We start from the raw sequence: 13855 nt of genomic DNA, 5'->3' as shown, positions 1-13855 counted from the left end.
TCACCTACGAGAACGTGGTGCAAGATTTAGATTTACACATCATTCCTTCGCTTAGTCAGGATCTATATCTGGGAATAGACTTTTGGGCGGCATTCAATTTATTACCTCCGGAGATGCAAGTGGCGGAGATTACCCAAGAATCGCATGAGCTGACGCAAAGCCAGAAAGAAGATTTGCAGAAGGTTGTTCATGGATTTCCATCCTTTGCAGTATCTGGGTTAGGGAAGACCTCGGTTTTGTCGCATTCGATTGATGTAGGAGATGCTAAGGCTGTTAAGCAACGGCATTTTCCCGTGTCGCCGGCAGTAGAAAAATTATTATATGCAGAGGTGGACAGGATGCTTCAACTAGGAGTCATTGAGGAATCTGACAGCGCCTGGTCCTCTCCAGTTGTGCTAGTCCAGAAACCGGGAAAGGTTAGACTTTGCTTAGACAGCCGCAAAGTCAACGCTGTCACGCGAAAAGATGCGTATCCATTGCCGCAAATAGATGGGATATTAAGTCGTCTGCCCAGAGCAATGTTTATATCGAGCCTGGATCTCAAGGATGCCTACTGGCAGATACCTTTGGTCCCAGAGTCTCGAGACAAAACAGCTTTTACAATCCCGGGAAAACCATTGTATCAGTTCAAGGTCATGCCGTTCGGGCTCACCAACGCCTCGCAAACTATGACCAGGTTGATGGACAAAGTGATCCCAGCCAATCTCCGTAGCGAAGTTTTTGTTTATCTTGACGATTTATTGATTGTATCCGATAGTTTCGAGTCACATTTAGAGGTTTTAAAAACCGTGTCGCAGCATGTTCGATTGGCCGGATTAACGCTCAACGTAGAAAAGAGCAAATTCTGTATGCGTTCGGTGAAATATCTTGGCCATATTGTTGGAGAAGGTGTCATTCGGACAGATCCAGGGAAAATTTCAGCTATGGAAGAATTTCCAGAGCCAAACTCCTTGAAATCTTTGCGTAGATTCCTGGGTATGGTCGGATGGTATCGTAAATTCATCGCTAATTTTGCGTCGATAGCCTCTCCTCTCACGGACTTGCTGAAGCCCAGATGTAAGTTCGTCATGACTCCAGAAGGACGTTCCGCTTTCAAGGAACTTAAGACCAGGTTGTGTGCGGCACCAGTTCTTCGGAGTCCGGATTTCAACGAACCCTTCTTTGTGCAGTGCGATGCCAGCAAATCAGGAGTTGGGGGTGTCTTAGTTCAGAAAACTCCAGATGGTGACGAGTATCCGATAGCTTTTGTATCAAAGAAACTGAATAAGGCGCAAAGGAACTATTCGGTAACCGAACAAGAGTGCCTGGCGGCGATTGTCTGTATCAATCGATTTAGAGCGTATATCGAAGGTCATGAATTCACGGTTATTACTGACCATGCATCGTTAAAGTGGCTCATGACGCAGACCGATCTACATTCGCGTTTAGCCCGATGGGCCTTAAAATTACAAGGTTTCAAATTTAAAATTGAGCACCGTAGCGGTCGCCTGAATGTTGTTCCCGATGCGTTGTCGCGGGTGAACGAAGAGGAAGTGGCTGCCGTGGATTCTTCCTATGGCCAGCTAGTTGATCTCGATTCACCAGCTTTTAAGGCAACCGAGTATACGGAACTCGTAAGCCGAATAGAAGCCAATAAGGAAAAATTGCCTGATCTGAAGGTTGTTGACGGGTTGGTTTACAGGAAGGGTGGTTACGTCACGGGGGATATTCTCCACGATAACTTTATCTGGAAGTTATGGATCCCTCAGGAGTTGATTCGGGAAGTACTAGCCAATGTCCATGACCATCCGTTAGCCTCACATGGTGGAGTTCACAAGACTCTCGAGCGCGTGCGGCAATTTGTCTATTGGCCAGGTTTGGTCAAGGATGTGAAAGCCTATGTGCTAGCCTGCGATATTTGCAAGACTACAAAAGCACCGAATGCGGTACAGCGTCCTCCAATGGGGGTGGCACCAGAGTCGCAAAGATTCTTTCAAAGGCTTTACGTAGACTTTCTGGGCCCGTATCCGCGTTCCAAGAGTGGTCATATTGGTATATTTATAGTGCTGGACCACTACTCAAAGTTCGTTTTTCTGAAAGCTGTGAAAAAACTGACGGCCGACATCGTGGTTAAGTATCTGCAGCAGGATCTGTTTCACACCTTTGGTTTTCCCGAGACAATGGTGTCGGATAATGGCTCCCAATTCAAATCGGAAGTCTTTCAGAAGTTTCTCAAGGGGCACAAGATATGTCACACGGCCACAGCGGTTTACTCTCCGCAGTCAAATGCATCGGAGCGAGTAAACCGTTCGGTAATCGCAGCCATTCGCTCCTATGTCAGGCCGGACCAGAAAAATTGGGACGAAGAGCTGAGCAGTATTTGTTGCGCTTTGAGGACGGCGGTCCATTCTAGTCTTGGCACGTCGCCCTATTATATGGTGTTTGGTCAGCAGTTCATCAGCTCGGGTGGAACATATAAGGTTCTAAGGGCACTTCAGTTGCTGGAAGATAAATCCCTGGCATTCTCAAAGGAGGATTCCTTAGAGTTGGTGCGTAGCAAGGCTCTAGCAGTAATGGAGAAGCAAAGGGAGAAAAATGAGAGGACGTACAACTTGAGATCGAGGGAGGTCTCTTACCAAGTCGGCCAAGAAGTTTTCAGGAAGAACTTTAAGCAGAGCAACTTCCAGACTGGCTATAGCGCTAAGCTTGGCCCAGCCTATGTGAAGGCTCGAATATGCAAGAAAATAGGGAATGCGTATTATGAGTTGGAAGACTTACAAGGACGATCTATTGGCCGATACCATGCTAAAGATCTGAAGCAGTAGCTGATCCGCGCAGTTCGGATCAGGCTTGCGAGTTACCCCCAAGTCTGATCTTGGGCGGGGGGTATTTGTAGCGCTTGGATCAGGTGGATCATTTTTGTTTGTGGCGCCCTCTATGGGGCATTATGGTAGAGCTCCGGCAGATGAACACGCCATCTGGGCCTCAGGTTTGGGGGGTCAAAGAAAAGGGCATAGAAAGGAAGGATAGGTTAACAGATGGAAACGTCAAGGCGAATTTCACCTTTTTAGAAGGCTTGAGGGTTCCCGCGGATTTCGCAGCGTGGCTTCGGTCATCCCGTTTTCATCGTTCGACCTGGATAGGTGATAGCCGCAGTTCACATTTTTTGCAAGTGCTTTGTCAGTGGGAAATATCAAGAGTGCTAAAAGTGAGCAAACCAGAGAAACCACTAGCAGCGAGAGGAAAGAAAAATTGGAAGTGTAAAGTGCCAATTCCCAGCAGAGGTAAGCTCGGGGAGACAGGATTGTGATTCAGCCCGTTAAAGGCCACTTTTCGTCCCGCAGAGGGTGCGGCTTTGGAGCAGCTCAAGCTGCGGAAGGAGGAGCGGAAAGAAAAACGGAGATCGGCCATCCGAGTGCATTCAAAGCCCAGCTGGGGGCAACGAGTCCCAAAAGGAGTATCTGGAGGGAAAACAGCCTCAACGTAGAGACCCAAAAAGGGCTCAGGGAAGATTGGGGAAAAATAACAGCAAAAATATAGAATTATTGGATTGATGCCTTAGCGAAAAAAGACAGGCGAAGAGGGCGACGATCGCAGCGACATTTTGGTGCTTTCCTACGTTTTCGTTTTAGTTTAAGTAGTAGAAAATGCAGCAGAAAAGGTAGCCTCAGGTGCCGTAACGAAAGCAGCCAAAGGAGACTCACTCGTAATCGTCGATTTGTGGGATTGGGAAATTCTTGGTTATTGGGGGTAAAAGAAATATGAATTAAGGGAGGAAGAAATTTAGGTTTAAAGAAAGATATGTGTTAAAGTAGTCTAAGATACGTGAATAAGTGCCGTCTAACCGTTTTGTGTAGAGCGTGAGTGTCGGTGAGCAGGGAAGAAAGAGAGAGAGGAAAAGGTTGCCATTTTTTTCTATGGAGATCTTTTGGGTATTTGCGATCATATATTTTATCTAAAAAAACCCCTACAGCTCCGGATTTCCGCGAGGAAGCGCTTCATCGTCGAACACGGAAAATAAGGGTGAGTGAAATCGGCAGAATATGCAAATTTAAATTGTGAAAAAAGAACAGCTCAGAGCAGCACCCTAGCACTCTCCGTCGAACTTTTCGGCTCTCTCACATTCTGCCTTGTCCGATGATTCGCAGCGCACGCGAAGAAGATCCATCTCAGTTCATTTTATTAGCCATTTTTTTTAGACATTTAAAATTATTTATTTCTTTTACATAGTTTACGTTAATTTATTTATTGTTCTTCTCAATGTTCATTTTCGGTATTAGTTTGTTGATCGGAATTTTATATTTAGGTTAATAAATTTTATAATGTTTTAATTTCCCTATTTGTTTTGCCTTCAGCTAGCTGATGTCCCCATAGGAGCTCTCGGAAAGCCATGGGGTCATTCTGGCCAGGTTAGGTGATTCGGGAATGACCAAGGAAGGGAGGGTAGATACCCCTCATGAGACCTGAGGGGGGAAGAAAGGCATTCCGAGAGCAACCGAGAGAGAGAGAGGGAGAGTCATACATTGTGTGTTTTTGGTAATGTTAGGTCCCCGTATTATTTCGTCGCAGCACGCACAAATTTTGGCTTTCGCAATAAGGAGAATAGGCACATGATGGGGGAGGGCAAGATCACCACCCCACTTGCCGACGAGCCTCCCAGCCGGGACTATATGCGTGCGCCCTTCTCCCATCTTATTCCATCGCGCCTGAATCGTTACACAAGTCCCAAGACGACTATGCATATAATCCCTTGTGGGTCGCTCCACTTATATAGATTTATTCCATATCCCATCCCCCCCACTGTGAGTGTTAGTGGCACGCATGGCTGCCCCTCGATTCCCGAATAATAAAGTAATTTCGTTCAACTATTTTACGGCAAAAGGCGATTACAATTTTACTTATTTTTCACTTTCCAAACCAAACCAAAGCAAACCAAAGCAAAGCAAACCAAAACCGAACCCCAATCCTCCCCAGCACCAACAGCTCCAACTGGGAGAGAGGTCTCTCTCTCCTCTACTCTACACTGCGGCACGCACAGAGTCATAAATTGTGGCCACAAAAGGCCAAGACGTTAATGTGGTGACAATATTGCATGCAACCGAGACTTGGAGTCTCGCTTGTACTTGCTGCTGCTGCAGAAAAGCCGCTTTGCCGCCACAGCAAGTGCATCATCGGGCATGGGGTCTAGTGCTGTGTGGCAGGGGCATGGCCTGGGGTGGCAGTGAATGCAGCTTATCGTCGATCAGGCGACGCGCAACGCTGTCCAGCCCCAACACACTCTCCACTCCCCCCCCACCGCTGCACTGCTGCCATGGAGCGGACGTGACGACGCTCAAAAAATGATGACAGCTGTTGATGAAGTTGACGATTTCTAAAAATGCGTGTAAAATTAGTGTTAAAAAACATGTCAAACCCAATGTGACAGTTACATTTTGACATGACAACGCGACAACAATTATAGTTTTGTCTGGGGTCTGCCTTGCAGTACGATAATACCAGAGGAGTGTCAGTGCCAGTACCCAGTACCCAGTCCAACCCAGCTAGAGACTTAGTTCAAGTCCAAGAGCAGGACCCTGGCCTCTGTGTGTTAATTCAATAAATACTCATACTCATACACGAACACATACTGGCGTCGTAGCTGGTTGGACATTCTAAGTAAGCGACGATTGCCATCGGCGATGGCTGCCATGCTAAGCGTATGATTAACGTCCGTTTTGATGACACAGCCAGCCATGGTGGAGCTCTCCACTCGTGCGAGGGTAGCAGGAGCTGCATTGTTTGCTTGCGTGGTACATTTGCATGCAACAATCGGCTCTGCAACCGGTTAAAGATTGGCGGCACTTGCGGCCAAGCATGTTGTACAATTTCATAGTCCGCCAAGAGATGACAGGGAATCACGCACGAGGGCCAACACGAAGGAGAGAGAGCAACACGCTTCGAAAAGGAGCTCTCTCTCTCTCTTTCAGCATAAAATCCTTCTTTAGAGCGGCACAGTATATTATTTTATTCCCATTTTATAAGCATAATCCTTTTAATCAACTTTAATTTCTTGATTTTCAAGTTTCTTCACGCTAAAAGTTACCTCATTAGCTGAAATTATAGATTCTTGCTGTACGAACCGGCATTTATCTAAGCGTCAATTCGCTAATCGACAGTAATGTGACGTTTAAGTATTTAACAGACCGATAAATCCAGCAATAATGAATTAGAACGTGACAGAGCAGAGCAGAGTAGAGCCACAGCCAGAGCCAGAGCAAAAACTCACAGAGTTGTGTGTGTTTTATGGACAGAGAGAGAGAGATACATGGCAATGTATCTGCGATTTATGGTCAAGGCATTTGCCCGTCAGCCTCGCGTACATAGGAGTATATCTCGTTAGTTCGTTGATGTGGGATTTAAGAGGCTAATCGGCACTTTAACAGCCCAAAAGAGCGAGTGTTGGGGATCATTGCCCAAAAGAGAGCCCAGACTCCATAATTGTTCAACATGTTCCTCCTGGGCAGCTGCTACGGCTGCTACGGCTGCTACGAGTACGAGTACGAGTATATTCCCCCCATCTCTAGGTGTGTAACAAAAAACGTATTATGCCTGCGAGGGCTAATACATGCAGTTATTATTAATGCCACTGCGGATGGGGTTCGCTGTTCGGTATGTTCGGGGTCCAGGGTTCGGGATTCGGGGTATGTCGACACTAAATAAGCCTTCATTTTTCATGGCTCTCGCCTGACCGAATTCTATGCAGCAGCAGCAGCTTCAGCTTCAGCCTGTTCTTGGATGCCATGACGCAGCTGCAGTTGGGAAAAACTGTATTTATGCTGGGGTCTGCCACCGCATTCCATGGCCTAAGACTGGTAGACGGGGTTCAAATGTCAGGGGCCATAAATAAGCCAGAAACCAAACAGGCGGCCAAAAGGCCTGCCGCGACACCGACACCGATGCTGATGCGATGCCCCCTGTGCCCTGCAGTTGAATTTGCAGATGGATGGACAGATGCATGCATGCATGCAGAAGCCTGATCGCTCCTTTTATCGCGTTTGCAATTCAAGGCGCGAAACAATTAAACATAGTTTTCATTGCACAAAGCCCGCCGACGACATTGCGTAAATTAATTTGAGCATAAAACACACACAGACACATACACACACATACAGACAAAACGAGCACACACACAAATGTCTCAAAGAAAGCGCGCTAAACAAATCCAATTTCACCGACAGACACCGACGGACACGGCAAATGTTTATCCATCTGCCTGTGGGCGGGGTAGGGGTAGCTCTTTCACTGGCAAAACACCCAAGGCTACCACTCATGGCCATATTTGTGGAGCAATCCACAATCCACAATCCACAATCCCCACCTTCATCTCTCTCTCTCTCTCCTGCCAGCAGCATGCGCTCCCAGCTCTAATGCAGCCCGATCAACAATTTAGATATAATATCGCATATCGCATCATAATGTCGCCGACGTCGTCATCATCATCATCATCATCATCATGGAATGGAATGGATGTGCTAGTGGTTGTGGGCAACAAAATGGCGACACCAGTGGCACCACACTGCTGCCACATCGATCGGTGGCTGCCACCACAGTGGCAGCAACCAACAACCATCACCACCACGGCGGCGGCATCTTTTTTCGCACCTTGTTTGAATGCGCACGCCTAATGGACGACAGCGACATTAGTTAGTCCGCCGACGGATCCACAGACGGGGGGCATCCGAGGATGGGGCTGCAAAACTTGGTTTTTGTGGTCCAGTTTTTTTTTGTTTGTTTTATTTTTTTTTGTAGTATCTTTGCGCAGAGATTATAGATTTAATTAAAAAGAAAGAAAGACACATTCGAGACCAGCTTTAAATACACTTTCGTTTGTTATTTTTTTGTGAAAGAGAAACTGCCAAGAATTTTAGTTCATCTTTCGAATATTTAGGATCGAATCTTAGATAGTTAAACTTTCTCATTAAATTCATTTGAAATTATTCCACAAGAGAAGAAGGACAGACCAGGGACAAACCATGTTTTTTATTCATATTTACTGACTGTAATAACTATCGGATATTAGTTATAATTTAAGATGTACCAAAATCTATCCATACCAAAAGTATCTATTACGCAAAGTATTCAATTAATCAGCTGTGGGCTGGTTTTTGCTTCCACTGATGCTCGGGACACACAAGCGAATGCTGCAAAAGAGAATGCCTTAGAATTTCAGAATTTCTATTTGGACTGCTTCTGAGCAAACAAGAGTCCAAAATGCTGCCTTCTACGTTCTCCACTTGTTTTGGGTAGTACTCTATACCCCAAGCGGATGCTCAAACGGTTAGAGTATCGTTTTGAGGAGGGGACGTGACGCTGGCAAAAGACAAAAGCCAACACCAAACGATCTGCACAAAATTGGTAGCTGTCAACGCCTTTTTTAATTGAAAGCGTGTTGGTGTTAAATACTCGTAAGTATCTCTTAGTATGATTTTTGCGCCGATCGCGATATGACAACGCGGGACAACAAACGGACAGACCGACAGACAGACACTTGGATGCGGTCTGTCCGTCAGAGCGGCAGTGACAGACAGATGGATGGACAGGCGATTGGCGACTGAGACTGGTCGGGGCTTATCGGTGAACTACTTTTTCAAATGGAAATGAATGAAATGAGCCAACGAGTCATGCGAATGCGAATAGGAATACGAAAATTATATGAAATCAATGGGCAGCAGGCAGCAGGAAGGCAGGCAGGCAGGCCAGGCAGGCAAACTGCCGGCAAATCGATTGAACGAGAGCCAACGAGAGGAAAAATATCCAAAAATTGTAATTTCTTTAACCTTGCTTTCACTTTTCTCATTAACTTTTCGTCGGCAATTAAAATTCAATTTTTGCAACAAAAAATCAACTCAGATAAATGGCCGCACATTTCTCAAGCGGATCGGATTGGATCACAGAGCGGATTGGCGGTTTCTAGAGGAGCAAAAGTGCGCGGGGGAGCGTGTGAAAAAGGCCAAATGGCCAGCAGCAGCAGCAGCCAACAGCCAAGAGCCAACAGCCAACAGAGTCGACAGCCAAGATATGTATGAGAAAACGCTAACAAGGCGATGCCAATTTTTAAATGCCAATTTCCGCAAATTATTAAATGAAATTGAGGATTCCAAAGAGCTAGTATCTAGTATCTGCCACATCTTTCGGGGGAGCTATGGCATACCATATATGGTAGCTGCGTGTCGTGTAGCTGCAATTTGACATACTTTTGTTAACCAGCAAAACTGCAACTGCAACTGCAGCAGCCGCAGAAGCAGCAGCCGCAGCAGCAACATCGGCTGTGTGGCATCAACAATCATAGTAATAATGCAACAACAAAAAAGAAAACACTTAATAGTAGCGCGAAAGTATGACGAATATGTAAACGCATCGGAGGCAACCCGGCAACAGCTAATCCCGGCAACAAATTATTGTGATTAATCAGCGAAATTGCATTAGCCAGCAGTGGAAGTCAAAGTCGAAGTCTCTCCCATGGAGGGCGTTGCTGCAACTGTCACTGGGCGCTGATTAAGCGCCTGGGAGCCATGGATACCTCCATCACTGGGTGGAGAATGCCGGTGGAGTGCTGCCGTTGTGGGTGCCGTGCGTGCGCAATTATGCTTCAGGGCACGACGATAACCTAAGGCAGAGACACACGCACACACACACTCATTAACAAATCAATTAAAGTGCCAGGAAATGGCTGCGACAAGCCTGGCAGATGCTCCTTCAAAGCTCCAATGTCCCATCTGGTGGCAGGCAGGCAGGCAGCAGCTTATCTAACGGCTCCATTTGGCCGCTGACTGGCGGCAGCCCCATCTCTCAATCTCAATCTTTCAGCCCGATCCTAAAACTAATGCGAAAGTGGCTTTGGCTTTGGCTTCGGCTTTGGCCTCGAGCAGGAGTGGACACTGAGCGGATGCGCGTAATAAATTAATAAAGCCAGCATTAAATGCAATGCATATTCAATTAACAATGTCAGAGAGTCTGCGCCGCCGCCGCCGCCGCGTATCTGGCAGATACATTTGGCATTTCGCTGCGCATGCCGCGCATTTCCTGTCCGAATCTCAATCCGTATCCCCCGAGAGACAGAGCTCATTAAGCCGCGTACAAAGTTGCTGCGGACTGCTGACTGCTGCTGGCTACTGCTGGGGAGAAACCGTTTTTATAGATATTGTAAATCGTGCGACGAACTTAGGGAACACTTTACGATCCACAGAGGATTCTGTGGATTTTGCACTGGCAATGACGGAATTCATAAAAAATATCTGCCTCCTTCTAGCTTTCAGATACGTTCAGATACCCCTGCTTATTGATGACTCTTATGGTTGGTATATTCCTTGGCACTTACCTCATTCATCTCATCCTCCATGGCGCGCTGCCTCGTCAGCTGCCGCAGACGCTCGCGCCTCTGTTCGGTCAACTGCTCCAACCGTTGGGCGGCGCGATCCACCTCGTTGAAGAGAAGCGTCACCTTGCGCAGCTTGCAGGCGGCATCCGCATTGAGCACCGTCATCGGTGCTCGCAGTGGTGAGTTGCCGGCACCCGCCGGGGCAGAGGTGATGCCTCTGGCCAGCTCCTGCAGGCGGGAGAGCTGTGAGGCCCCCAGCTTGCGGAGGCTGTGCAGCTGCGAGTCCATCAGGGCACGACTCAGTGCCCGATGCTGGCCGTATAGCTGGCGGCGCGTTGGAAGGCCCTGCAGATCGGCGGCGCGTATATCGCTGAGGGCGCTAACCAAACGCCCGCCGGCGGCCGAACACTGCCGCTGGAACGCCTCCAGCTGAGCGAAGAACTCGCGCCACTTGCCCGCGTCGTGATGGGGCTGCTGCTGCTGCTGCTGCTGCTGTTGGTGCGACTGCTGCTGTTGCTGCTGCTGGCCGGACAAGGCAGGGAGCGACGGGAGCAGGCCACTGGGTAGCTGTGATGGCGCAACACTTGTCGTGACTTGGTCGACGCTAATGAATTTAACCAAATGCGATGGCGATGCCGGCTCCTGTTGGGGTCAGAGTCAGAGCAAAAAAAAAAACAAAACAAAAAAAAAAAACACAGCGGAATCGTTGTCATTAGTGGATTTGGCCAGTAGTTCTGTTTATTTTGGCTGGCCTGGGTCTGGCCTGGTCATGTAGATCGGGTTAATTGGCTCGGACTGGGGTTCGGACTGCAACGCGACGCGACTCTTTTTTTTTTTTGGGGCGTGAACCCGAACCCCCAGTTCGAACTCAAATGATTTTATATTTTGTGCAATCTGAAAGGTCAAACTCTAAACTTACCGGGTGATCATTGTGTTTGTTGTTGCTGCTGTTGTTGCTGCTGGAGGAGGTGGAGTTCTGCTGTTGCTTCTGTTGCTGCTGCTCGTTGCACAATTGCAGCAAATTTGTATCGCTAGAAACGACCAAAATTTCACAATTGCCAATCTGCTTGCTTAAGAGCCTGAGACTTTGGCAAATTAATTCGATTACGCATAAATGTTGCGATTTCTCGATGGCAATTAAAATGGTAAATGTTTGCTGGGCGGGTTGCTGCTGTTGCGGTTGTCGCTGCGACTGCTGCTCCGTGGTACTTTTATGGCCATTGATTGTTGCGGTTGTTCCTGCTGTTTGGGGGGCAGCAGGCGGAGTGCTGCAAATGTGGCAAAGAAAAACGGGCAATGAATGAGTTGTGGCGTGTCTCTAGTAACTCTGTTGTGGCCGAGAAGTGCACGGTCAAGTCGCATAAATAACAACGAAAATGTGGTTTTGTTGTCGATCGGAGCTGCTCACTCGTTCAGCGAGTGGAACTAGTTCACGCGTATCGATTTGCTATTCGAATCGTAATTGAAATCAGTATCTTACAGGATTATATGAAGGGAAACTTAATTATCGTATTAAATTTTAGATCGACTGGAAATGTCTGCTTTTTATGTACAAAGAAAAAACAGCACTTAGTATTGATAAATATTATTGAAAATATTATTGAAATAAGACGTTTTCGAACTCCGGGAACTTTTGAATTAGATTGCGCTTCAAAGTTGTTCTTTAGAACATCCTGAAAAAAACCTCCCTCTTATTGGTTTGCTTTTTTATTCACAGTTGTGAAATTTGTTTAAATTTTTATTTTTAATTATAATAAATTCATTCCATAAAAAAAATATTTCCTTTCTATGTTATATTTGATTTATTTTGGTTCAGGTTGCGGCTCACAATTTTCTAACAAAAGTTAAAGTATATTCCCCCTCCTAAGTTTTATTAGCTTGATCTGTAATTTCAACGTTGCGGTATATTCTATTCCCAGAGTTGCATTTCCTTTAGGGAGAACCTTGAGAACTAGTTCACATGTGGATGTGGCTGCACAGCCAGCTCTCACACTGTGATTAAGGCAATGGGGTGGCGTGTGGCGGTGCTCTAGCCCGAGCTTTAAAGAGCGAGCAGCAGCGGCAGTGGCAGCAGCAGAACACACAAACTTGGCAACGCCCAAAACAAGTTCAACTTAATTGGCAATAAGCGGCCTCTGCACTTGGCTCAGCTCAGCTCAGTTCGCCACTGCCACTGGCACAGCACTGCCTCAGTGTCGGAATCAGAGTCGCACTCAAAGTCCGCAAAGCACTTTACCTTTCAGTAAATCAGCGAAGGAAAACCACGTAACTATGACAAGTTGGTAGCCACTTTTAATCAGCGTAAATAAAAATTGAAAATTGCTGCTAATGGCAGCTGTTTGGTGTTAGGAGGGGGAAGGCATTAAAGCCATGGGCACGGAGATCGCAGCTCGCAGCTTGGAGCCCGGAGCGGAGTAGTGTCTTAACACTTTAGCCAAAGTTTGTCTACGAGCCAGAGTCAAAGGCAGAGCCAGAAATTCCTGCTGTTCGGCTGCCAGAACGGACTGTAACTGTAAACGCATGCCGGGGCCAGGTTCTCACATATTTGCCACTCGCTGTTGCTGCTGTTGCTGCTGCTGCTGCTGCCACGGTGGCTGTTGCACTCACAGTCCACCCCCGTTGCTGTTGCAGTTTGCACGCAATGCTCGGAGATCCAAGCAGAGCTGTGGCGTGCTGCAAGCCACCGACTTAATGATGCCGCCAACGCCGCACACTGCACGGGTTGTCTATAAAGAGCGGTTGGCATTTCAATTTCAAAGCAGCCTACAATGTACATTCATGCTGCCATTAGCTGTGCGGCTAATTACTTCACAACGAACAGGGAATACTCTATCTTAAGCTATAGGCGTAGCGAGCTTTCTGGCTGGATTGGTGGTAAGTAAGTACCATAGTGGGTAACCTCTAGCTATGTTTAAAGAAATATATTCACACTTCTCCTAGATTTGTGCCATAACTTGAATGAATCTGTGGAAATAAAATATCTAAAAATAAAAAAAAAATTCATGGAAATTCCCTTAACTAATCCACGAATATTCTCCATTATTAAACTTTAATTATTTCCAACTTGCTTAGTTAAATGTTTCCCCTATGCTTGGGATATTTCTATGAAGTGCTTACAAATCCATACATTTTCCCGGAATCATATTTTCCAAGATTTTTGTGTGACCCAAAAACTGTTTAGCCGCTTGCCCCGCAGGCCTCACCTTATCCCCTCACTTATGCAGGTAATTATAATTTGAGACCTTTGCTGATTTGTTTTTCCGATCCATTTGGGGTTTCTTATTTGGCACAAAGAGCCAGCCGCGAATGCGGCACCCATTGGCTGAGTAGGGCAAGACGCACTAAAATATGAGGAGCAACACACTGCACAGTCCCCTAGGTCCAGGTCGAGCGTGTGTAACCCGAGCTTTTCTTTAATATTCGTATTATGCGCGGGCATGCATATTTATACCTTCATAGACGTAGTCGTAGCCGAAGATTCCAAGAAATGCAGAGCCAAACACACACACACACACACAC

The 13855-nt window shown here is 46.8% G+C and overlaps 1 protein-coding gene across 3 annotated transcripts in view; it reads right to left on the bottom strand.

Annotated features, from left to right (window-relative positions):
• The window catches only part of LOC111068805, a 63347-nt gene that overhangs the window by 13335 nt on the left and 36157 nt on the right, over positions 1 to 13855 (bottom strand). For all 3 annotated transcript variants that reach the window (XM_022358540.2, XM_022358537.2, XM_022358539.2), the window contains exons 8-9: positions 11256 to 11604; positions 10337 to 10978 (exon numbers count right to left, since the gene is read on the bottom strand). In XM_022358540.2, coding sequence (XP_022214232.2) covers positions 10337 to 10978; positions 11256 to 11604 — 991 coding nt within the window. The remainder of the gene's footprint in view (positions 1 to 10336; positions 10979 to 11255; positions 11605 to 13855) is intronic.

The sequence above is a fragment of the Drosophila obscura genome, unplaced genomic scaffold (genome assembly GCF_018151105.1).
Source record: "Drosophila obscura isolate BZ-5 IFL unplaced genomic scaffold, ASM1815110v1 contig_30, whole genome shotgun sequence".
Taxonomy (NCBI): Eukaryota; Metazoa; Arthropoda; class Insecta; order Diptera; family Drosophilidae; genus Drosophila; species Drosophila obscura.
Note: the sequence above shows the minus strand (reverse complement) of the source record. Positions and strands in the feature narration are given on the sequence as shown.